Source organism: Thermomyces lanuginosus (genome assembly GCF_041956635.1).
Source record: "Thermomyces lanuginosus strain ATCC 200065 unplaced genomic scaffold VTN49scaffold_28, whole genome shotgun sequence".
Classification (NCBI taxonomy): domain Eukaryota; kingdom Fungi; phylum Ascomycota; class Eurotiomycetes; order Eurotiales; family Trichocomaceae; genus Thermomyces; species Thermomyces lanuginosus.
This window is the reverse complement of record NW_027192362.1, coordinates 235,419-259,299: the sequence shown is the minus strand read 5'-3', so window position 1 is coordinate 259,299 and position 23,881 is coordinate 235,419. Positions and strand designations below refer to the sequence as shown.

The following is a 23,881-nucleotide window of genomic DNA, read 5'->3' as shown; positions in this document are numbered from 1 at the left end:
TACCCTAAAAGGAAACAATCATATATCAATTGCATCGCCAAAGCATTCAATATTGCTTTTAACGAGCCCTGCCGGAATATCTTCAGCTCAGATCAGATCATATAGTAGCGAAAAAATCCGAATCCGAGAGCTGTTCCGATATATTCCACATGTGTATATAAAAACCCACAAGGGTCGCGTCGTCGTAGAGGTCTGTACAATCCAGCATCAGTTGAGAATAATCAAAGCGATTTGTATTGAACCGATCAGATCAGATCGTTCAGATTGATCAATATGACCGCCCAGAAGCAAACCGGCCAGCAGCAGCAGCAGCACACAATCTCTGTCGACCACACCGAGAACTACTGGGTGCGGGATCCTTCGACACCCGCCCGTCGTAACGCCGCCGGTCGAGGCCTGTTCTCTGGGTTACAGGACATGAAGCGGTACAACGTTGAGCGTGGGTGGGCGAAGCGGCATTACGAGGATGAGTCGCAGTCGAATGGAGGGATTCTGTCATGGCTGTGGCGGCGATGATGAATGATTATATCTTTCTTTTTCCTCTTTTTTTTCTCTTGTAGGGATATCCTCTGGTTGCTCATTGATGAGCTGTGATTGACTGACGATGGATAGAGATGACGTTTAGGAGTTGCACCCCATGGGCCTGGGGTGGTCCGGCCGCCGTTTGGCTTTCATTTTGCATTATCCCGATTTCTTTGTGATGAGCTCGGCATAGCGATACGAGTAAGTCTGGCAGTTGAGTAGTTGAAGAAGTGAAGTGAGCTGACATTCGGATAGGTTGACCTTGTGATATGTTCGAAGGCTCCGTGGTGTGATTGGTCCATAGATTGATGTTTTTGCAATTTGCAAAGGACTGTTTTCAATTTCATAAACTAGATTTCAACTTCAGCGGCGACTCCGGTCCGACCGTGCCAGCCGACGACTTCCATGTTCAGAGCCTTAGCCAGGCTAGATGCCAATGAACATTTAGATTCTGTAGAACTAACCTATACCTCTATTTAATCAATGTACTGTATTGTTGTTCAAGCTGTGCCGCATACCGGTCGAGGTTGATCTTGTTGATCTGGTCCCGCGGAGATCCAGTTCATTCTCAGAGCCCGGCAAGAAAATACGGCGCCACGCTGCCAGATTTTCTTCCACGCTGATCACTAGGTTAAAGGAGTAAACGGCAAGTCGTCCTTGTTCTGTGGAGAGACAGTGCCGATCGGTCGATCTGGTTCAATCCATTGTCAGGAGGTTAGTTTCCGGAGACCAGGAACGGATGCGTCGCCATTATTGTCCGTTTTGAGATTTCGGGCCCAGTTTCTATGTATTTCTATTCACAGCGCGAGTGAGGCTCAGCAGCGGTTCTGGAATCTTATCCTGGATGGGCTCAGGACAAGCGGGCCGATGGACGCCTTCAGTTTCCTCTCAGTCCCCGCTGGTGGCGGCGTCTTTCCTCCTGTCTTCGACACGAGGCTTCAATCTCATACCGCACGTGTCTCGCAAGACCGGGCAGATGTCGAGAAATCCGCATCGAGACCGCACAATCACCTTTCCTCTTCGCATTCTGTAGGTTGCCGGGTGGTCGGGATGGATGGGCCGGCCATCCACCCAAACACAGATAGAACGAACTATTACTCTGTACTCGTAACCTTGTGATCCCCAGGGGCCAGACGTCCAAGACTCCTGGAACTCGGACGAACGCTTTTGCCCTCTGACCGCTTCTTGTCCCCAGGTCCAGGGGCAGAGTTCCCGAGAGTCAAATATGGTGGTATCCGTATTAATTCTCTGTTACAGCTTGTTTTTGAGGCGCCCGGAGCCTTGGCAGAGAACCGGCCCTGGCAGGGTCCGGCGGAACAAAGCGGTGATGCTCGATGCTCTCGATTGTTTCCCCCGATCGACTGCATCTTGGACAAACCAGAAATTGGTCTCCTAATAATAGGGAGGACGGCCATCGTTAATCGATCCTGATTGCCTTCTCTCTCCGTCATCCATCTTGGATCGACTGAAAATCAGCGGGGAGAGCAGAGCTGATTGGAAGCGGCGCGGGAATAAACACCAGCCCAATCACACGCAATGGTTGCTCCTGCTCTCTCGGTCCCTGGACGCGGACGGGTAATTTCATGGTAATACGGTGAGAGCTATATTAGGAAGGGCGCTGATTAGTCTGGACTCGCCGCAGACTCCACACGGTCTGTAACCGGATTTACCGTTACGTTTCCTCGCAACCCAAGTCGAACAAAATGAAACGGCCAACCTCCTGCAACCCGGCCATGAGGAATTAACCCCAGGGCGGCCGCCCCGATTGGGTTAGCGCCAGGAACAACACCATTGATGACTTGCAGGCCTGATTGGTCGGGCCGGCCAGGCCGACCCGTTGGCCGCGTGGCGGATCGAGGGGCCAGAACCGGCACTCGTCAGAAGAGCGCCGCGACGTGGACGTCGACTCCGACGCCACGTTTGACCTAGGCATGACCTTATGCACTGGGAAAAAGAAATCCATCCGTCGACGCGTCAGGAGACGCTCCTGTCCGGAGAAAATCAGCGAACCATCCCGGCACACACGGCTGGATGTGGTTTGATCCTGCCGCGCGCTTGGCCCGAAGGAGGCGGACTGGGCGGAATCAACAGCCCGACCGGCGGCCAATCAGCGGTGAGGGGTTCCTGACTCGCCAAGCCCAGAGCGGCCTAGCGCAGCCCCTGAGTGGAAGCCAAAGCCTGCATGAGATTTGCCTACCAAATTGGCGTTGGCCGCCGCCCTGAAACTCCGCAAATAAACAGTTTAAAAGTCCCCCCTCCTGCTGGGCAGCCTTTTTCTCCCTAATATTAGTCCTCGCCCAATTCCTCTTCTTCCCTTAGCAGATCCGGCGTTCTTGTGCCTTCCACTCGTTCCTACCACCGCTTCACTCGTTCAGCGGGCTCTCCTTCTGCTTCTCCCGTCTTTCTTTCGCAGAAAGATAATTTATTAGTTCATTCTTCTTACTCCGCGAGGATGAAGGGCGCTCTCCTGTCCGTCGGGGCCGCCCTCCTGGCCCCGGCCCTGGCCGATAACCACCACCGTCTGGCTCACAACTCGCTGCACCAGCGTCGCTCGAACCAGGCCGAGCAGTCCTGCGGCTGCACCACCAGCGTCGTCACCTACTGGGGCGAGGCCACAAGTAGGGATTGCCCGAATCTGGAAATGCGTGCAACGTGACTAACGAATTGGACCACAGTCGTCCCCGATGAGAAGCCCGTCACCAGCACCGAGACCACCACCGTCCAGTCGACCACCTACGAGACGGTGACGGTCACGCAGGACCTGCCGGTGAACTCGGTCACCGTCTTCGACAACCCGGGCACCTACACCATCCCCGCCTCCACCTGGACCGTGACGGCCGAGACCACCGTCCCCGTCCCGACCACCACCCAGCTGTCTCCTGGTGAGAACGTCTATGGTGGTGTCACCACGGTCGTCCAGGAGTCCACGACCGTCGTCTGCCCCGTTGCTGCCGAGGAGACGCACGACAGCACCATCACCACCGTGCTCCACACCACCACCTACGTCTGCCCGTCGGCCGGCACCTACACCATTGGTGCCAGCACCACCTCCGTTCCGACGAGCACGATTGTCGTCGTCCCGACGCCCGCCACCGTCACTCCCGGCACTTACACCCAGTCCGAGCAGACCGTGACCGTTACGGAGACGTCCTTCACCTACGTCTGCCCGGCGCCCACCGACAGCCCGGCCCCGGCTCCGGCCACCTCCACGGCGTCCCCCGCTCCTGAGACGGAGGCCCCCAAGGAGACGCAGACGGCTACTCCTAAGCCCAAGCCCAAGCCGTCCGGCGGCTCTGCCGGCAACAGCGGCCAGCACTTCGGTATCACCTACACTGGCTACAACAATGACTCGAGCTGCAAGTCTGCTGGCGACGTCGCCAACGACATTGCCAAGATCGCTCAGAAGGGCTTCAAGTCGGTCCGTGTCTACTCGACCGACTGCAACCAGCTGGAGAACATTGGCTCTGCCTGCAAGAAGCACGGTCTGAAGATGGCCGTCGGTGTCTTCATTGACGGCAGCGGCATTGCCGGCGCCAAGAAGCAGGTCGATGACCTGATCGCCTGGGGCCAGTGGGAGCTGGTTGAGTACGTCCTGATCGGCAACGAGGCTCTGCAGGGTGGCAAGTGCTCTGCTGCCGACCTCGCTCAGTTCATCTCGAGCTGCAAGGAGGCGCTGTCTGCTGCCGGCTACAACGGCCCTGTCTCGACTGCGGAGACCGTCAACATCTGGGAGCAGTACGGTGATGTTCTGTGCCCGGTCGTCGACTTCCTCGGCGTCCAGGCTCAGCCTTTCTTCGATGGCAAGGTCAAGGCTTCCGAGGCCGGCGAGTTCGTCAACAGCCAGATCCAGCTGGCTCAGAATGCTTGCCCCGGCAAGGAGGCCGTCAACACTGAGTGCGGCTGGCCCCACGGCGGTGCCCAGAGCCTTGGTGCTTCCATCGCCAGCGTTGACCAGCAGGTTCAGGCCATCTCCTCGATCGTGAAGAACGCCAAGCACACGACCTTCCTGTTCTCCTACACGGATGACCTGTGGAAGCCGGCCGGCATTGAGCAGAACTTTGGCTGCTTCTCGGCCGTGCCGGACCTGTTCTAAATGCGAGGGGATAGAGCGACATGTGGTCACCGGGTTTTCATGATTGTTTGGCTACTTTATTTGTTCCATTAGTAACATAGTTATTTGTCTGTCTTTTATTGTCCATAGTTTCAACCAGGTGACACTTGTCGGTATTCCTGATTGTACAGTATTTTTGGTTTTTAATGTGAAAAGTTCACGAAACAGACAAGATGCTGGTTTCGGGCTTGCTTGCAATAACTATCTCCGGCAAGATGCAAAGCCACGGAATGCAATCGAAGGCTATTCCAAGGATCTGCATCTGTAGAGCTTTGCCATTTGTGTTCCAACTCTAGCTGTGTTAACTTGCAGAAACCTCGGTAATTTTCACTCTCAGACCTGACGCAGGCATTTGCTCCTTGGGTTACAACGCGATGAGCTGCCCAATGAGCCAAGACTGTACACTGGGCCGTCACTAACCAGCACCGATCATGAAAACAAACATCTATTCTAACGGCCATTCAATCATGAGAGCTATTAAGGGTGGAAAATTATTCCGTCGGGACCCTTTTGCGGTATGGTATGTAACTTTAACTAGGGCATACCTAATCCGAGATGATTCCTTACCATTCTCGTAGTCCCATGCTCGTTGCGGCCGGATCGACTACTTACATTGTTCGCCTACATGCTGGCTTGGCTACCGGATGAGATCAGCATGGCCTGTCCGGGTGGTGCTCTCACTTTTTTCCAGGTTTGGAGGCTGACATGTTGATCGAATTCAAGCATTCGGGAGTGGTGCGGGCATGGTCATCTTCAATGGCCCGTATTGGATATTGTCGTTTTACGTCCTCCACCCGTGTCAGATGAAAGAACATGCAAGTGTATGTGCGGAGTATTAAGATGCAACACATATGTCTTGCGGATCTAAACGTGAACAGTTAAAACCGCAGCATCTTACGAGAATTGGGACGATGCATGGGAACGAGCGCAATCCTTTTCCTACAGGTCCTGGAGGTACTACATAGTATCTATGACTTTCCTCGTCGCCATCACATGTAATGCGTAAGAAAGAATTGTCCGTTGCTCCGCCACTTTACAAAGATATCACTTCTATACTACTCTGTGCTTTCGGCACCAAGCTGCGGCAGAGATATAGCACCATACACCTCTGTGTCGGGCAATTTGAGAAGTTCGTCAGTCGGATATCATGGCTGGACTCGTCCTCCTAGATTACTAGTAGGTGCGTGAGCTGCCCTTCTCCGTCGTCATCATCACGGCAAACATGGTAACTCTTCTGAATAGATGATCAAAGTACATTTCGTTCACTCCAATGCTGCGGGCGGTCAACTTGCTGAAGGGTTAGGGGCGAGCTGGCGATTACGCAAAGATGCAGCTTGGCTTCTTATCCTCTGTCTGCGAATGCGTTTTCGCTCATGCTGCTGTTTATAATATGGCAGGCAGAACAGGCGCGGCGATGGATATGTCCCGAAGTCGCTACTACCCGCGATGCTGGTTGGGAACGGATTCTGGGGAGCAGACTAGCATCTCGTTCAACACCGAACGTACTGTGTCCTCCCAGTGCACGAGCGTGATGGCGTCGAGTATGATTTATTATCATACTCCTTCCATGGCTGCTGGGAGGAAGAGGGGGGGGGTACCTACCGGACTCCAATCATTACTACTCCGTCTCTGATCCAGAAGTGTTGAGTATGGGTTGATTTGCCTTGTTGACCGAATTGTGGGTCATGGACGGCCCTGGTCATCGACATGAGTTATGTTGTCTGTGAATGAAGACCTGAAGCTTTATGGGCATATGCACTTGGCCATATTAGCGGTCTGATGGAAATGTCCTAAACTTTTCCAAGTCACTACTGGAGAACGAGTTCAGCATTGACCTGAGTGCGGATGAAAAAGAACTGAAAGCAAGGAGAAAAGGGTACAAAAAGGAACAAATAAAAAAATGGTCCCAGAGAGGCTCGAACTCTCGACCTTCGCATTATTAGTACGACGCTCTAACCAACTGAGCTATGGGACCAGATGGTGGTCTCTCCTGCGAGAAGCTGTTTCGCCTGGGCTCAGAAGTGATAGAATAAACTTACTGCCAATGAGTATCACGGACAGACGACGTCACACACACAGAGCACCAATGTCCTGTCTCCGGTGAGAAGCGTGAATGTATATCCACAGTTCCCGGCTAGACAGACGTCTATTGGGCTATTCTCTGTATTTTCGTGAATTTGCACCAGTGACGAGATGCGCTGTTTGTAGTTGTCAGTGAGACTTTCTCCCACAAGAAGTAGGACAAGGGCTCCATCCCTGGGTATATAAGGCCCTTCTTCCCATCCTCGGACGTTGTTTCTTTCTCTCAATGTCTACATCTACTCAAAGTCCTTGATCTTATTTAAGGACGAAAAGTTATATCGGAACCTTTCTCGGGGCAGGTATATGACCTTCATCATGAGAGAGTATGCCTGTATTCTGAACCCCGAGGAAGGGTCTCTAACGTACATGACCAATTGCGGCCCATTACCAGCGGATCATGCCACTGTGCTATTCCTACATGCGGCCTAGGGTATGATGGATGATGTCGGCAATGGCCGGTCAGGTCCGTGGTCCTAACTGTCCGTTTCTCCAGGCTACACAGAGGCCTACGGGATTGATTCCACTCAGGTTCTGAGAGGTCACTCTTCCTGATTAGGACTCCTGTGTGTCCGCGATCCTGATGCAGATGACCGGCCTGTCTTGGATATCGTCGCCTTGCGCTCTTTGGCGGGCCCTTTCAGCGATGGTCAATTAACCCTCTTGCTGCGATCGCCGCAGGGCTGCTGCTCAAGACAATACTCATTTCGAAGACTGGCTTGAACCTGCCAATAAAAGTTTAAAAGATCGATTGCAATACATGCAGCAACAGCGTGAAGGACAACTGATGCCATCCACAAAGGGGAATCCAATTCAATCTCATTCTTTTACCCTCTGGAATACATGGGGCATTGCATGCTCCTCCAAGTCCCCCCGTGCCCTCTTAGAGAGGGAGCTCGAATCCGAAGGCCCCAAGCTTCGTGTCGAAAACCTTCACGCAGATGATAAAGGATGGTATCGCTACTATGCTACTTTATAGTAGCGTCCGGAACAAAAAGCCAGAGTTCCACAACCCGGAGGAAAATCGAGCACATATCCAATCTTTGCGCAGTTCACCAATTGGATATCACGGCGCAGCTTGCTCCTGCTGGATTATTAGTAGGTGGGTGAAATGCTTCACTGCTCTTGTAATATTCATCACGATCGAACTGACCGATCTGGGCAGGAAAGCAGTAAATGTACTCAAATTTACGAGTACATCCCATTTTATTTATTTAGATACTTGATATTCTGCCATTGCCGCTGGCGGCCTATGGGCCTGCGCGCCTGGGTCCCCAACATATTCATCTCCGCATCCCCCTGGTCTACGAGGCGCGGCCTTTACCTCAATCTATTTTTTTTTTTTTTTTTTTGTTATAATACGGCTCATAATCAGAAGTCCCAGCTCATGGTATATGACTTATACCATATCCAAAGCCGCTCCTCCCTTGCTCTTCTCGGCGGCCGGCCGACTGCTGGTGTTGAAGAGAAGGTAGGATCGACGGAGACCAGCACATCGCTTACTCCGTTCGAGCGGAAAACCTTTTATTTTGCATATTGCATGGCGCGGAGCTGTTGAGTATGGTTTAATCATCATACTTCTTTCGATGTTTCTGGGGCCAAAAGAAGGAAACGCAGCATTAAAATGTGGACTTGTCTCCCCTCCTGCGTTTCCCTTGACGAGGAGATGTTGAGAACTGGTTTAGGATTTTATGTGCGGATTGGTCGTCGATGATGGTATTATGTTGGTGTAAGAAATCTCGGGCCTGGTCTTCTTACCTTTGTATCGTGTTGTTGGTCTTGCTGGGACTTGTTCCATGGGCTTCTCTAAAACATCGTGTACTCGTACAGGTCATGTAAATACTCATCAATCTCTAAACCCGGGTATCTATCAAACACAAACCGTCCCGTCAAAGAAAAAAAAAATTACACAGGTCACAGTAAAAGGTCATCATGTGCAGCATCACTATACGCCCGCAGAAACCGTAATCGTCGTTCCGACGCATTCAGCACGCAACGCTCATCCCAATCCAGTTCGGATTCAGCCCGCCACTCGCAGGGTGGTTCCCGCCACCCCGGAGGATCACTCGGATCCGGCACACCGAACCGCTGCCCCCAATAGCGCCGCTCAAACTCCATAAATCCGCCAAACGTCTCGTCTGCGTTGGCCACCCAAATCCCGCCGCCGTCCGGCGTATACCCCGCGCCGGCGATCTCGCCGAAAAAGTCATGCACCTGACGCGTCTGGTAGGTTTGGGCGTTGACGACGACAATGCGGTCGGCGGGTTCACAGAGGAGCAGAGTCCGTGAGCCGCCTCCGACGGGGGAGAAGTGCACGGAACGGTAGCCCGCAACGTCCGAGTCGAGTGTGGTCAGCACCCGCCACATGCGCGCGTCCCAGATCTTGACGGTTTTGTCCTGGTTGCTTGTCGCGAGGTGGTGCATGTCCGGCGCCCAGGCACAGGCGAACCCATAGTCGGTATGGCCGCGCAGCGGTTGCACCGGCCGGCCCGTCTCGGCCTCAACCACCCATGCTTCCGGAGAGTCACCGACCAGCACCCGCAGTCGCCCGTCGCTCGACGTCGCGGCGCAGTTGACTGCCGCGCGGGCTTCCAAGGAGTGCTCTGCGATGAATTGGTTTGTCGCGCAGTCCAGGATCCGCACGTGTTTGTCATTGGATGCGAAGACGGCCAGCGGTGTGCCCCGTGTGCGTGCGGGGATGATCTCGATGTGGTTGGTGATCCCATTGAGGCTCTGCGTGACGTAGCCGTGGTGGAGACCCGACACGCCGTCCACGTGCATGCTGTACTCCCCGCAGAACCCACCCGCGATCGTGATTCCTTGGCTGCTGCGCATCGTTGAGATCTTGACCGGCGCATAGAACCCCGTTTCCGGTGCAGGATGCTGAAGGTCAATCACGCAGCGGAGATCGTTGTATGCGGGTACCCAGGACAGCACTCGCGAGTCCGAGGCAAAGCACACTGTGTTGTGCGATGTCACTGACATAAGATTCCGTAATTGAAAGTGCTCAATCGTTGCTTTATGCTGCATGTACATTGCTTTCTCGAGAAAGTTCTTCTCCTCGTTGGGCAATCGGAGTGCATCCTGCTTGAGTCAGCCATCTATTTCTTTAGTTGACGTGGCTACGATGTTTTTACCTTGGACGGCGTGTATTCTACGTTGTGGTAAGACGTATACCACGAGTCTCGAAGTGCCCGGGCATCCTCTCGGTTAACATGCAGTTTCTCCTCCCAGGGAATCTGCTGCAAATCATAGAAATCTCCCTGATAGTTCTGCGGGCGCCGGGTTTTGGTCGGGCGTTCCCAGTTCTCGACATTTAGCGCCTCGTAAGACGGCCGCCGCAGTTGACCCGGCGTGCCTTTAGGTTGCGTGACTGCCCGGCCGAGCCACAGGATAATAAACTGAGAAACGGTGAGGTTGCGTTCATGTGCTTGATTATCGTCAGCATCTGCATATTCTAACAGGTGACTGGCAATGCTCACTTGATCCCAGCATCTCGCCGGGGTGATCGTCGTCATCGCTCGGGTTTGTATCCTCAGAGTTGCTGCTCGGGTCCGTGTCCATTCGATCGGAAGCTGAGGGCGCAGGCGTCAGCTCACAGTCGTCGACGCGTGAAGCGCTCTCGCTTTCCGCCAACCGACGACGCGCATATCCCTGCATGGTCTCGGGCCAACGAAATGTGTCGAGCCCGAGGTAGAATTTTCTCGTATCATCGAGATCGCTGTCCTCTGCGCTGGTGGACGACGAACCCACTGACGGCGTTCGATACATGGACATTGACATTGGTGTGTAGTCACCATCAATCAGCTTCCCGTCACCTTCGGCGAACTCGGCAATGGAAACGCCGTTGCCGGCAGACGTGCTAAATCGCTCAAGGTACCGTCCAAACTCAGGAACATAAAGCGGGACATTCGGTTCAACTCCACCGTCGCCGCTAGTACTCGAGGCATCGCTCTCGGAGTTTTCGTCGGGATTCTGTTGCGCCTCGTCTGTAATTTCCGATTCTTCGATCGGACTCGGCATGCCATCGGAGAGATTCCCATCCTGATATTCGGGATCCATGGCGAGCAGATCCTCGGCGGAGTGCCGCCGCATGGCGGCTTGGAGATAGTCTATCAGGAATCCCGGCGACTCGTCCATTCTGAGTGATCGACAGTGATTGTGTGAATAACCGGGATTCCCCAACTAGATTGCGACAGGACAAGGTTGCGTTCTATGCGATACTGGCGTGGGTTCGATCCGACGGTGAAACGAACGCCATTGTCACAGAAACGATTGTGCCATCTTCAGCGACCACCAGTAGTCCAGGTGTCTAGCATCCGTATAGATATCGGCCCAAATCTGCTGTCTGATCTGAAGGAATTTCCGCGGTAAGTCACCCCGCAACTCGATATAGAGTCCTTCGTTCTCTCACGCGGGGCGAACCGTTATCGCCGTCACCGGACTAAGGGTACCTCTGCTCTAGAAACGAAACGCGCGATCTCGAACCAAACCGAGTGACGGAATTAAGCATCGACTATTGCTGCACTATGGCCCGAGGGTCAAAGAGTCAAGACAGCCGACGAACGCCAGTCATAACTCGTTCGGAAATGCTATGCAAGGCAATGCACATAGCCAGATCTGGGAACCGGAGAATTAACCAGTCAGCAGATGTGATGCGCCAAATTTGCCAAGCAGGGTCAGCTGCCGTCCGTGGGGGTCATGCACCCCTGTCGGCCAGGCGGCATGATTTGCGGGCCGAGAAGCGACTAAGGGTGGGTGGCAGATTTGATATGCATGATGCCGCAAAGAGGCAGCGGGGTTTGAGTTTGGCTGAAGAGTGGGTGCCTGGGCGGTGACGATCGGAAGGTCGGAAAATCGTTCATCACATACTTACCCGCGATACGTGCAGATAATTATACAGAGACGAACTTAAGTCTTGAAGAACCGATGAACTCGAGGAAAATCGCGAATCGAGACGACGGAAAAGCGGAAGAGGAAAAGAATGGCTGCCCGATGGAAGATGGAACTAAAGTTCATTAGCCGCAGAACTCCTTGTCTAGGCCCGAAGGTGACTAACTGGCGGGGAATGCCCTGCAGGGTTCCTCTTCCTCGTGGGACGATCCCAAAGTTAACAACTGGATCGGATTTGACGTGTCAGCTCTCTCATCTCTCTGATCTCAATGGGGCCTGAGAACCGGACAAACTGTCAAAATTTCACTCTGCACACACAGTTCCGCACGTGATGAGGGTTACGACATTCCAGGCAAGTCACGTGAAAATGAGCTATGCGATTCAATGGGTTTTAATTTTATGGACAGAGCTTGGGGTTTTAATGCCAAATCCATCCTGTTAAATAAGATTGCTTGTTCTCTGAAGTGCCAGTGCGTGGTTTGTGAGTGCCAATGATGAAATGGATGAGCATTCGAATCACGAGGCCAGATGCTACGTGTCCCTTCTGCAACATTTGGCCAAGGCAAGGCGGAAAGGAGGTTCAATTACTGGCCGCGAGAATCTACCGTGCTTTTGAAAGATATTGGTGAACAGGATTACAACGGAAACTTGTACCAAAATGTTGCGCAACAATGACTAACGGTTAAAACTGAGGCTCAGGCGTCTGAAAGGAGAGGCTATTGTTCAAGACTTTTTCGGGGAGAGGCTCTCGCCCTCTGCAGTCTCCAGATATAGATCTTTGTTTAGTTCCCTGGTGTACTCCTAATACGTGTTTTGATCCAGCCACTGTTATTGAATTTAGTTGCTTCTTCACCATGCTCCAAACAGAAAATCCAAGAAGACTGCACGTGGTGCTGGACGATCTTGTATATTTGTGTAGGTACCTTCATATGGGAGTGGTCCTATTTATTGCAGATTTCACCTTGGTCAATTCTCGGGACGCTGGCCATAAACAACATAGCTGCGACGTCATTCGTTGTTAGCTCTATCAAACGCAGTGCTGCGTTAGAGCTATGGCGATATTGCACTCATAAGTTGAATATCATGTGAATATTGCGTTTTCGGCTGTCGGCGCGTGCCTTGCTGGCAAGAGCAATGACTTGCTCTTTGGACCACTGTTTGTACCGCGTCAGAGCAGCAAGGGCTCCAGCATCATAGCCGGCTTCAGCCCCAGCCTGGGCCCCGGCACCAAGTTTTTTCTGTGCAAAGAGGTCAGTACTGAATTATTATTTGGCTCCTGTTTGGAGGCAAGGGAAAACCGACAAGATGGGGATCCTTTGGCCAGACGCCATGGGGAGCGACAAACTTCTCCACGTGAACGTTCACGAGCTAGGGTCCTTGAACCATTTTTCCAGCTTGACACCGGGACGGATCTCGTAGCCGGCCATCTCGAATGCACCGTAGACCTCGTTGTTATACCGTTGAAGGTCGGTACCGTTGAAACTGCCATCTTCCGAGTAGGGGTAGCCGTCCCAGTCCTGGAATTCAACCCAGCCCCCGGGCTTGACTGATCTGGTTTGTGTTAGCGAGTTGAGAGAAAAACAGGAAAAAAAAAAAGGACCTGCCAGTTTCTCGCAATCAATTGTCCGCAGGGCCGGGGAACCCCAAATAGTAGACTCCTGATATATCTGAGCTGGAGGTCGTTTCTGTTGCGTCAAGTCCAGCAATTTGATCTTTGGATCGGCAGCAGTGGACACCGTGGAAATTGACCCAGCCTGAGAGCGTGATGCAAATGAATTGATGATGGCTTCTGCATGATCAATACTCGGGCTCAGGTAGACTTCGCTGTCTCGACTCGTCGGCCTATGCATGAAATGCTCCTGAAAGCTCCAGATTGAATAGGCTGGGCGTTGACGGTAAATGAAGCCCCAATAACATTCGCTCCTTCAGTTGGATCTCATTTCGAGGTGAATATTTTTGGATTCTCTGAACGGGTGTTTTCACGCATTGAAAGCTTCTCAACTGCGATCAACACTGTTGGCTTCAACAACGTGCTAAACTCTGCGTGAGTAGTAAAAACCCTGTGGGTTCGTCGCAACATAGGCGACAGACCACTCGGTTCATTGACACGAGAATCAACCATGTAGATGGGCGTTGAGAAGTGAAACATGTGAGACCACTTGGGAAGGAACTTTAAGGGGTACATTTTAGGGGAGATAGTAATATCTCGGGTCACATCTCAGTACAAAGTAACAGAAGAGCTTCGTCTCTAGCGAAGGTATTTAGAATCGTACTGGTGAGGACGTTCTGGATTTTGATTCCTGAGGCATCAATCATATGCCAAGCTTTCTTCTGCATGGCCAGAAGAGCTCGACACCCAGGTCTCTCTTCACGAACCCAAGAGACACAGGCCCGTACGACTTCTCTGCCTGGGGCATCTTCTCGTCTGTAAACCAGATACCTTCGTTCAGTTGATGTCCTGAGGACTGTTTCGGGCCCGTCATGCCGTACCTACCCACATCCCAGGCATTCTTGGAACAGTCCTCGCAACTGTTAGAGGCATATCCAAATGATGTGCGTGATCCATGGTTGACTCTCACGATAGGCTGGCTAATTGTTCAATTGCAGACCCGCATAACGACGAAATACAGTTTTCCTTCTCGACCGTCAAGAAATTCCAGGAAACCTGCATCCGCTTCAACAGAGGCTACGCCAACTGCGACACCGGCTGCGCCGATTGCAACTCTCGAGTTAAAGACCTATAATCCTGTTGCAGGGATATGCTTGAAATACCGCACAAACAAAGCCGCAGAGGTCGGCCGGCTAATAACAGGCTTGGGGAAGCTTGCGAGCGGTGCGAAAATCTCAAGCGAGACAGCTCCCCCGGCAGGGACAAGTACGGCAGACGTTGAGATGACGGATGCTCCTGCAGCTGCAGCACCGCAGGAGGAAACAAAGCCGGCGGCTGCAGGTTCTGCGAGTGCGGCCGGTGGCGGCGGGGGAGGAGGGAAGAAGAAAAAGAAGGGGAAACGATGAGATCAATGCATTGCTGCTCTGGGAGCGGCTTGATTTCGATTCGATGATATCCATGATACGTACGAGTATTTCTACCAAGATGCTAGACTGCATGAGATCAATGATCCTGGAGAGTGGAAACAGTGAGCACCGTGTATCTTGTAGCTGCCTTAGGCAGAAACTGGGCCTAGCTCAAGAGGAGCCTGCTCCTCTCCTTGACCAGCGCATGCTTGTGCAATGTCAACCTCAAGGTTTGAGCTGTCACGGCTCGCGATACCCGCTGTATCCCTCTTAATATCTTTTCTGTCCTACTCTTCGCAATACCTTTTTCTCTCCTTTCCTCCGGAACCTCTTTCGAGTCAGGAGACCTGGAAGTTCAATGTCCTGGTAGCCTGTATATGGATCTCCTATTATCGCGCCTGCACCGTAGACCCCGGACGCGTCCCCAAGGATTGGAAACCCGCAAGCCTCTCCGATGTAGATAATGACGCGACTCGGAAAGATGTATTCGCTCGGCAGCGCTGGTGTCGGAAATGCGAGGCGTTCAAGCCGCCGCGCGCCCATCATTGCAAGAAATGCGCGAGGTGTGTAAAGACCTCAATTCTTACAAAGCTGTACAAGAAAGCTAAAAGATGGACTCAATAATAGATGCATCCCGAAAATGGACCATCATTGCCCATGGACGAATAATTGCGTCTCGCATTTCACGTTCCCACATTTTGTCCGGTTCTTGTTCTATGCCGTGGTTTCGATGATCTATCTAGAGTCCTTTTTATGGACCAGAGCGGCCTATCTGTGGGAGAATAGGAGCCTACCAAGCGTACGTTCAGCATGATTGTTCCGATCTGTGCACATGCTGAAGGAAATCACAGTATCTCGGCCCCAGTGTTTTCCAGCTTGCTCACTTTTTCGTACTTATTTTGGTCAATACATTCACACTCATCGCGTTGTCGCTTCTGCTGATCCGCACGCTATGGTCGCTCGGGGCAAATGTCACCACTATCGAGTCGTGGGAGATTGAAAGGCATCGTACATTGCTGAGGCGAGCCAGGTACTTTGGCGGCTACCTGGATGGGCCGGATGGGCTCAAGGTGCGCATTCAGAAGCAGGAGTTTCCGTACGATATTGGCATCTTCAAGAATATCAAGGCGGGCATGGGAGGAAGCTCGAACGTAAGTTACCTGGCGATGGAGTCTTCTACTCGGCTGACATGGACAGATCTTGAGCTGGTTCTGGCCCTTCTCCGCAACGCCGGATCGCTCGACTGGCCTTGACTTTGAGATTAATGAGTTTGCTGGTACATAATAACCCTGTCTATTGATTGAATGTTCAATGTAGGAGCTGAGAATCACAGATCCCGACCTCTCCTGGCCACCGCCAGACCCGGATCGAATTCCCCGCAAGCCACGCATCCGGGACCCCGAATCCCCCTTCCACGTCCCTCATTATGATGACCCTGAGAAAGAAATCCAGGCCTTCCGTGCGCGACAGGAAGCTGACTTGCAGCGACAACGCGGCGGATACTTTCCCGGTAATGCCGAGATGATCCAGCGCCGGCGCAAATTTCACGAACGCTTCCGCGACACGACTTACGTGGACGACTGCGCAGAAAGTGAGGATGCGACTGATGAGAATAAGAACATCGCCTTTGACGAAGGCGAGGAATCCTGGCGCAATAAGGACGGGGAGCGGCTGGAAGATTTTGGGGTGGATGAAGTTGCTGAGTTTTATGATGACGATGATGTTCCGTTGGCGGCGTTGATGCAGAGGCTGAAGGAAAGACAAGAATAGCTCATGATGTTTGGGTTGCTTGTGTCTTCTGTACATAGATTTCCCGTAATGGATATTATATGAACAGATTTAATGACACTCTTCTTTGTACGGTCCTGAAGAGAATTTCTGTTGCCGTCTGCCTGAGCGAGAGCAACTACAGTATCCTTGGCCGCCAAATCTTTACGTTATAAACGATAATCCATGTCCAACCCGATGAACATGGGTATGATTGTCTATGTTCAGGTCACGAGGATAGAGTACAATTTCCCATAATGTACAGACATGCCAAGAGGATTAGAAGTCATGCAGGATCAGGTTATGATGACGACGCCGACGGCGGTGGGTAAATCCGCGTCATGCTCATCGTATACGTCTCGATCGATTGCGGGGCCGGCAAGCCTCTTTGCCGCAACAATTCCCGGCGGCGCTCCTGGATCCCCTCCCCGGACTGTGATCGTGCTTCCTCCGCGAGGAGCAATTTATCCGTCGCTGTGGCGCGATGCCGCCAGAGCAACGAACGGAATGGCTCGCGGGCCATGTACTCGCGTGTCGCGGAGGAGCTGAGCAGCTTCTCCCACAGAAAGGCATCCTCGGGCTCGACTTCCTCACCCTCCGCGGGCCGCTCGCCATCAAGTGACCATCGCATCGGCACATTTTGGTGCGTGCGGAGGTTCTCGTGGTCCCAGGTCGAAGCGCCGTGGATCTGGACTGTGCCGCGGCGGTCACCGGTCGTGAATGAGTACTGCTGAGGTGCAAAGTCCTTCCATTCCGCGAGAAAGCGCGGTAGCACGCGGTAACCCCAGGTCTTCCCCGGCCATCGCGGTTGGATCAAGCCCAGACGCACGATTTTCTCCATCAAGATTGTCTGCTGGATGAATTCTAGCCAAGCGAGATCATATTCGTACATCGCGTGCCAGAATCGTGGTGACTGCATGGCGGCATCGAGCGTCGTCCGCGACGGGGGTTGGGTCACCAGCGCCGTGAGTGGTGCTCCCAGATGCTGCTCGACCTTTTTTCGTGCTTCTCTTCGTCGCTCCCGTGTTCGACGCCACACCTTGAAGGCGTCCTCTATGTGCCGGCCAAATTCGCCCAGTCGTTGCTTGTCATACGCATTACGCGCGAGCATCCGATAAATCTCTACCGTCGGTTGCACTTTATGCGGCTCCGACGACATCAGCTCGACGATTCCCGACAGAATCGTCCTGGGTACGGAGCCCTTGGCCATGCGGTCCGCATCCGGCCCAAACCGCCGTTTCGACAGCACGTACGCCCGGCGGAAGAGTTCTATCCACACTCGCTCGGGTATGTCGATCTGATATTGCTTCGAAAAGAAGTCGATAGTTTGAAATGCAGCGGTCATGTTGGAGTTGACGCCAAAGCCGTGCGCAATGGCGAAGAGGAGGTCCTCCGTGGGGAAGTATGGCGACGACCGGTCATACTCGATCAACGGCGGGTGTTGACCCGGGTCCCTGAGTAACTGGTCCACATCGAGGTTCCATGCCGTCTTTAGCACCGCTTTCATACCAATGACATAGCCAACGCGGGCCGACGCCAGGAACAGATGAATAAATGTAGACGCGTCACCGTGGATACCCCGGCTAGCCATTCGATTGAACACGTCTTGCACCTGTTTCCGTACAGACCTTGCCCCCGTTCCAAATCCCTGAAAACCGGGCGATGTGTCATAGAACCGTCGTTTTCGATAATAAAACGGCGACACGCGCAAACGGTGTCGTTCCAGGCCCGTGAGGGCGCCGTCCCAGACGAGCGACTCCAGGAGGTGATTGTAGCTCTCGAGATTCGGCTCCACGTGGTCAGCTTCCATCTGCGCCCAAACCGTGCTCGCCATTTTTCCATTCCCCATGGATGCAGCGCAGCGGAGCAGATGATTATACTCTACGAGCCCAATGCCACGTGTTTCCCTTCGTAGATCGACAATGGCTCGCAGTTTTTGAGTAAAAATCGCAATAATTTCTTCTAATGTTCTGTATCCCTTCACTTGTACTGTTCGTGGATGTAATGGCGCATGCAGATCTCGGTAGGGATGAACAAAATGCTCGGGCGACAGAAGGAGCAAGGCCGAAGCGAACGCATCGTCAGGCATTGTTTGAACAAACGGGGCATTGCGAGGATCTAGTAGCGTCTCCATCACCTGGTCGGGCTGAGCATCCTGCAAAACTCTGTAAAAAGCCACCTCTCGCTGTCGAGCAGACTCTTCGCTGTCGGCGAAGGTTGCGGACGACCCGGGCGGACTTGTGCCATGCCGGCCAGACCTCGCCGCCAGCGAGCGGGCCTGGATCTCTGCTTGAAGATTCCATTGTGACGGTCGAGGAGGGATCTCGGGCGTCGGCGTTACAATTGAAGCATTGTCGGCAGACAATCGGGTCGTCGGAGAGAGATGGAGGAAGCGCGAGCCATTGAAGCTGCGCTCGGCGATAATCTGTTGACGACAGGACGTACAGAGAAAGTGAGAGCGTAATGCCTCACTTCTCCAGTTGAATCCTCGCATCTACGCGGGAGAGCAAGGCCGCTAAAAAGTTGCGTAGAGGAATTGAGGAGCGCAAGTCGGCGATGTTTGGCTGTTGAATCTGAGAATTTTCGTGGTCTTGGCGGCATCACTCTCCTCCATCTACTCCGCGCTCAGCTCGCAACAAACGCTCCTCCGAACGGCTTAGTTCCAACTGCCGGCTGGCTACCGCCTTTGTATTCAATTGCGCTTGAATCCCGCGACCTGTCTGGCAGGCTGTTCCTGCCCTGTCAATTGCAATGGCCGACGTTGACACGGCGGGCGGCTCCTCCGTCTCGGAGCCCTTGGACTTGGTCCGCCTGTCGCTGGACGAGATTGTGTTTGTCAAGCTGCGCGGCGATCGAGAGCTGAAGGGGCGCCTCCATGTGAGTGACTCTTTACCTGAAGACTCGTTCTAGTACTACAGTCTACCTTCCCTGAACATGGCTAACTCTTCCGGATCCAGGCCTACGATAGTCACTGCAACCTCGTTCTGGGCGATGTCGAGGAGACAATATACGTGGTAGAGGAGGATGAAAACGGGGAAGAGACTGTCAAGGTACGGCAATGATCAAGAAGGTGTTTCACGGATGCTGCTAACGAGGTCTAGACGATCCGGAAACAGGAGGAGATGCTTTTCGTTCGAGGTGCGTGCTCTTCCTCCACCATTCTGACACTCAGTCTGACTGTACCGGCTTCAGGTGACTCAGTTGTTTTGATCTCTCCGCAAGCGTCATGATATCGTGACCTGGATATGATGGATACTATGAGCAGTGATACGACGAACTGATTGATTCGACACGATTGACTATGGCGGCGACCGAGTCGGGCCTGCATCAATCATGGCAAATAACCCAGTGTTACAGGCTGAAGGAACCCATGGAGCAATCATGGATACGAGATGACTATACTGGACATACGCAAGAGCTCTAGCTTTCCCCAAGCTTTAGGCGACAGCCTAGGCACGCGGGGTTGAATCAATAAACACGGGAAAGACAGTCATGCGAGAGTCAGTAATCGACCCAGTATGAGTCATGCAATGGAAAGGCCTGGTGCGGCTCGTGTAGGAGTAGAGTTGAGGGTCACTCCATGCCGGCTCTTAAAAGGCGGAGAACCGCCGAACTGTCTCCGTCGCATGTTCACCCCAGCTTCGGAGTTACAATCAACTTTCATCATCAAGTAATTCAATCAATCAGACAGTTACTCTCACAGTAGAGAGAAATGATCATCCGAATATCCTGCTAATCGCGCCCGCGGCGAAGCTCTGATCATCTCATCCGGTCATCCTGAGTCATCGCCTCAACTGTCGGTTCACCGATACAATAGTTATGCCTCAAGCAGCACGGAAGCAGCAGACCCTCGAGGAGAGGCGCCGAGGCGAGCTGGTATGCACGATCGCGTTACCTCCCGTCACTCACTGGTAATGTTTTTGTTCTGACAATGGTGTTCCCTGTGGCCAGGCCCTCAGCGAATTCGCCGACTATGTAGCCAAGGAACAGCAGCGTCGCGCTGGCGCCGCGCCCCGAGGCGCACACGTCTCCGTCGCGCCGACCGACAGCGGATACGCGACCGCCAGCCCCTCCGTGGCTCCCTCTGTGGCCACGGACGAGCATGCCGAGCTGGATGACATCTTGGACCAGTTGAACCTGTCCGATGTACCCAGCAACGTCAAGCTCAAGGACCTGCTCCTAGGTACATCCCCCGAGGGCGAGGAAGGCCTCCAGCTGCTGGCGGGGGTAATTCAGAGGCGAATAGACGAAGGGCACGGTGAGACGCTCTTTGATCTGGGTACCGAGGACAACGGGGAGTCGATGGAGTTCGACCTGGAGGCGTGGAACACCGCGCTGCGCCGTTTAGAGGAAGCGGCTGAGACGATCCCAGCGCACTGCCGGGTTCTAATAACCTACAATGTTGGCGGCCCCGAGGAATGCCAGACGCGCAACGAGAGGATCAAGGGCTGCTGTGGTAAAGTACTGATTAGGCAGGTTCCTGGTCGCCCCGAGGAGGTGATTGAGACGCGTGTTGCCGTCGTTGGCAACGTGGACGCAGGAAAAAGTACATTACTTGGCGTCCTGGTGAAGGGCACGCTGGATGACGGTCGTGGCAAAGCCCGAGTCAACCTCTTCCGCCACAAGCACGAGATCGAGAGCGGCAGGACGAGCTCCGTAGGCATGGAGATTCTAGGATACGACAGCCGCGGGGAGATCGTCGTCCATGGGAAGGGTCGGAAGCTCTCATGGGAGGAAATCGGTCGGAGATCGGCCAAGGTGGTATCCTTCTCAGACTTAGCCGGTCACGAACGATACCTCCGCACGACTGTCTTTGGCATGCTAAGCAGCTCTCCCAACTACTGCCTTCTCATGGTTGCGGCCAACAACGGTCTTGTCGGCATGAGCAAGGAGCATTTGGGCATTGCGCTTGCCCTGAACGTGCCCGTGATGGTGATAATCACCAAGATTGACATCTGCCCGGAGCCTGTCCTGAAGGAGACCATCAATCAGCTCACACGAATCCTCAAGTCGCCGGCTGCGCGCAAGATGCCGATTTTCATCGAGGACATGGAACAGACTATCAACACGGCGACACAGTTTGTCAGCACGCGCATCTGCCCCATCTTTAAAGTGTCCAACGTGACTGGGGCGGGTCTAGATTACGTGCGGACGTTCTTAAACCTCCTACCCCATTACGGCCACTACAATACGGAGGCGCCTTTTGAGTTCCTGGTCAACGACATCTTCTCTGTACCGTTCGTCGGGACGGTTGTGTCTGGCATCGCCAAGTCCGGCGTGGTCCATGCGGGTGACTCCGTTCAAATCGGCCCTGACTCGCTAGGTCGGTTTATCACTACGACGATAAAGAGCATCGAGCGCAAGCGGATCCCGGTCAATGTCTGTTCTGCTGGGCAGTCAGGTTCTTTTGCGCTGAAGGGTGTCCGACGGAAAGACGTGCGCAAAGGAATGGTCGTGCTAGCTAACCAAGCTAACCCCCCAAAAGCGCATCTCGAATTCATCGCTGAAGGTAATTCCTAATTGCTTGCTTGAATGATTTGACACACATACTGATCTAGCATTCAGTGCTTATTCTGTCTCATGCTACCACTATCCGTCCGCGCTACCAAGCTATGTTGCACGTCGGCGCCATCAGTCAGACCTGCTCGATCATCGACATTGACCGCCCCTTCATCCGAACTGGCGATCGGGCGCTGGTAGCCTTCCGTTTCATCTCACGCCCTGAATTCTTCGCGGTCGGGGACCGCGTGCTCTTCCGCGAGGGCCGGACAAAAGGCCTTGGTATCGTCAAGTCCCTAGGCTACGATCCTGAACATCCTCTCAACCCGGAAGCCCGCAAAATATGGGAGCAGCAAGAAAAGGGCAAGAAGAAATCATGAGATTCTAATCAGTATTTGTCATTTGTCATGATAGTTACGCACACTTTTGCGCTGGCAGCATGAGTCACAGGCGAGGTGAGGTCGGCGTTGAGGCACCTGCTATCTTTTATGTTGGCTCATATTGCGGACTGGACAGCACGAGGAATCAATGGGAAATTTTATTTCTTTAACCAGTTTGAATAGAGCGATGAGCTGTTGTTTTCTTCCATATGTTTCACGTGATAATAGCAATGCTACAAGTTTCCTGGTCAGGCATTGACGTCATAAGTTCAGGCGAAAATGACGTCTCAGGGTCCTGCATATGCTTCCAACATTTATAAATTCTGGGTATCTGGTCCGTGTGTCAGCCTTTCGTTTGATTTGTTCGTTAAACATGGAGACTGTCAACAGAGTTGTTGATGCCGGCTACAAGGCCCTCTGGGGCCAAAACGATTCCACGTCGTCCAGACCCCTTGGTACAGAGACGGTCAACAAGATCATTGACTCGGGAAAGAAAGCGATATGGGGAGAGCAGACACCGCAGGTAGCGCACGGAGAGGAACCTATTTCGGGGGTACAAGGACAGGGCTCGGTGACGGATCCATATGATGCCGGGAACCGCGACGGTAAATAACATGCACCCGGAGACACAAATGGTGAAGAATCCGCTCTGACTGACGTTTCAGAACAACCAAATGCACCCCCCGTAGAAGCGGGAGGTGAGGAGAATGAACCATTACCTGCCCCGACTGAGTCGGCTCCGATTGAGAAACGAGTTACCCAATCCCACTCTGGTACCATCGACAGTGCGTCACCGCCGCAATACACAATGAGTACCGCTCTGTCCAATTTGCGAAAGGAGGAGAAACAAGCTCCCGATGCAGATTCGGAGTTCGGGACGAAGATGCGGGAAGACCCGGGTCCGGACCAGCCGTCGACGAACTCGCAGCAAATGGTCACGCAAGAAGACCAGCAGCAGGCAGATGATTCAAAAGAGCCCGAATTCGGAGAAACGAGTCGCAACAGACTGGACACAGCGGGTTCGTTTCCTTGTATATTGTGAGTTTTTACACAGAAGCTAATGTGCAACAGAGTACTATAAACGAAAGGATAAGGATTCAGAGAAAGCTAACGGGAACGCTACGAATAACGAGGATCAAGACATTGAGGATGTTCATCCGGCCGCTGCGGCCGCCTTGACGACCACGCCTAGAAATTCGCAGTCAGGTCCTATGCAGGGGCCCAGGCTGGAGAATCCGGGAGGAAATATCAACGGGAACACCGTCAATGGGAAAGGTCACCAACGAAACAGGTCGAGGATGGAGAAGGTGAAAGACAAATTGCATATCGGAAAAAAACCACAAGGGTGATTGAAGAATTAATCTTGTTTTCATGTCTATATTCTATTTCGCATGTATAATATCAACCAGTTGATACTGTGAAGCGCATATTCGAAGGAAATCGCATGCATGTCTGTCAAAAGGGTGAGTGTAGGCTAGAATCGTGTCTGGTCACTTGGTGTGGGGGACGAGTAGCTTGTGACATCATCTTGCAAAATTTGATGTATTAATTTGAATTTTCAATCCAAAACTTGCAAATTCTCGCTGACCAATCAAGCCAGCAGGTTCAATTCAGC

General features: G+C 53.0%; 10 protein-coding genes and 1 non-coding gene across 11 annotated transcripts; 7 read left to right on the top strand and 4 right to left on the bottom strand.

Moving 5' to 3' along the window:
- Nucleotides 1-273: 273 nt before the first annotated feature.
- Nucleotides 274-831, top strand: VTN49DRAFT_3202 (uncharacterized protein; the record flags this gene model as incomplete). Its single annotated transcript, XM_069411013.1, has 3 exons — nt 274-439; nt 626-723; nt 778-831. 3 exons carry the CDS (start codon nt 274-276, stop codon nt 829-831), a joined length of 318 nt encoding a protein of 105 aa, XP_069268480.1.
- Nucleotides 832-2,974: 2,143 nt separating this feature from the next.
- Nucleotides 2,975-4,615, top strand: VTN49DRAFT_3201 (uncharacterized protein; the record flags this gene model as incomplete). The annotated part of the gene is made up of 2 exons (XM_069411012.1): nt 2,975-3,140; nt 3,198-4,615. The coding sequence occupies 2 exons, from the start codon at nt 2,975-2,977 to the stop codon at nt 4,613-4,615; spliced, it is 1,584 nt and encodes a 527-aa protein (XP_069268479.1).
- A 1,919-nt stretch (nt 4,616-6,534) lies between these two features.
- On the bottom strand, nt 6,535-6,608 carry VTN49DRAFT_t39. The gene has a single exon. It is a non-coding gene; the product is annotated as a tRNA-Ile (tRNA).
- Nucleotides 6,609-8,626: 2,018 nt separating this feature from the next.
- On the bottom strand, nt 8,627-10,852 carry VTN49DRAFT_3200 (uncharacterized protein; the record flags this gene model as incomplete). The annotated part of the gene is made up of 3 exons (XM_069411011.1): nt 8,627-9,796; nt 9,850-10,142; nt 10,195-10,852. 3 exons carry the CDS (start codon nt 10,850-10,852, stop codon nt 8,627-8,629), a joined length of 2,121 nt encoding a protein of 706 aa, XP_069268478.1.
- Nucleotides 10,853-12,966: 2,114 nt separating this feature from the next.
- VTN49DRAFT_3199 (uncharacterized protein) lies at nt 12,967-13,455 on the bottom strand (the record flags this gene model as incomplete). Its single annotated transcript, XM_069411008.1, has 2 exons — nt 12,967-13,151; nt 13,206-13,455. The coding sequence occupies 2 exons, from the start codon at nt 13,453-13,455 to the stop codon at nt 12,967-12,969; spliced, it is 435 nt and encodes a 144-aa protein (XP_069268477.1).
- Nucleotides 13,456-14,086: 631 nt separating this feature from the next.
- Nucleotides 14,087-14,620, top strand: VTN49DRAFT_3198 (uncharacterized protein; the record flags this gene model as incomplete). Its single annotated transcript, XM_069411007.1, has 2 exons — nt 14,087-14,158; nt 14,213-14,620. The coding sequence occupies 2 exons, from the start codon at nt 14,087-14,089 to the stop codon at nt 14,618-14,620; spliced, it is 480 nt and encodes a 159-aa protein (XP_069268476.1).
- A 216-nt stretch (nt 14,621-14,836) lies between these two features.
- On the top strand, nt 14,837-16,390 carry VTN49DRAFT_3197 (uncharacterized protein; the record flags this gene model as incomplete). The annotated part of the gene is made up of 5 exons (XM_069411006.1): nt 14,837-15,183; nt 15,248-15,419; nt 15,472-15,771; nt 15,818-15,896; nt 15,954-16,390. 5 exons carry the CDS (start codon nt 14,837-14,839, stop codon nt 16,388-16,390), a joined length of 1,335 nt encoding a protein of 444 aa, XP_069268475.1.
- A 298-nt stretch (nt 16,391-16,688) lies between these two features.
- Nucleotides 16,689-18,881, bottom strand: VTN49DRAFT_3196 (uncharacterized protein; the record flags this gene model as incomplete). The annotated part of the gene is made up of 1 exon (XM_069411005.1): nt 16,689-18,881. One exon carries the CDS (start codon nt 18,879-18,881, stop codon nt 16,689-16,691), a length of 2,193 nt encoding a protein of 730 aa, XP_069268474.1.
- Nucleotides 18,882-19,138: 257 nt separating this feature from the next.
- VTN49DRAFT_3195 (uncharacterized protein) lies at nt 19,139-19,617 on the top strand (the record flags this gene model as incomplete). The annotated part of the gene is made up of 4 exons (XM_069411004.1): nt 19,139-19,264; nt 19,345-19,437; nt 19,489-19,525; nt 19,580-19,617. The coding sequence occupies 4 exons, from the start codon at nt 19,139-19,141 to the stop codon at nt 19,615-19,617; spliced, it is 294 nt and encodes a 97-aa protein (XP_069268473.1).
- Nucleotides 19,618-20,206: 589 nt separating this feature from the next.
- On the top strand, nt 20,207-22,266 carry VTN49DRAFT_3194 (uncharacterized protein; the record flags this gene model as incomplete). The annotated part of the gene is made up of 3 exons (XM_069411003.1): nt 20,207-20,263; nt 20,339-21,896; nt 21,953-22,266. The coding sequence occupies 3 exons, from the start codon at nt 20,207-20,209 to the stop codon at nt 22,264-22,266; spliced, it is 1,929 nt and encodes a 642-aa protein (XP_069268472.1).
- A 373-nt stretch (nt 22,267-22,639) lies between these two features.
- VTN49DRAFT_3193 (uncharacterized protein) lies at nt 22,640-23,615 on the top strand (the record flags this gene model as incomplete). The annotated part of the gene is made up of 3 exons (XM_069411002.1): nt 22,640-22,871; nt 22,932-23,285; nt 23,338-23,615. The coding sequence occupies 3 exons, from the start codon at nt 22,640-22,642 to the stop codon at nt 23,613-23,615; spliced, it is 864 nt and encodes a 287-aa protein (XP_069268471.1).
- Nucleotides 23,616-23,881: the final 266 nt, after the last annotated feature.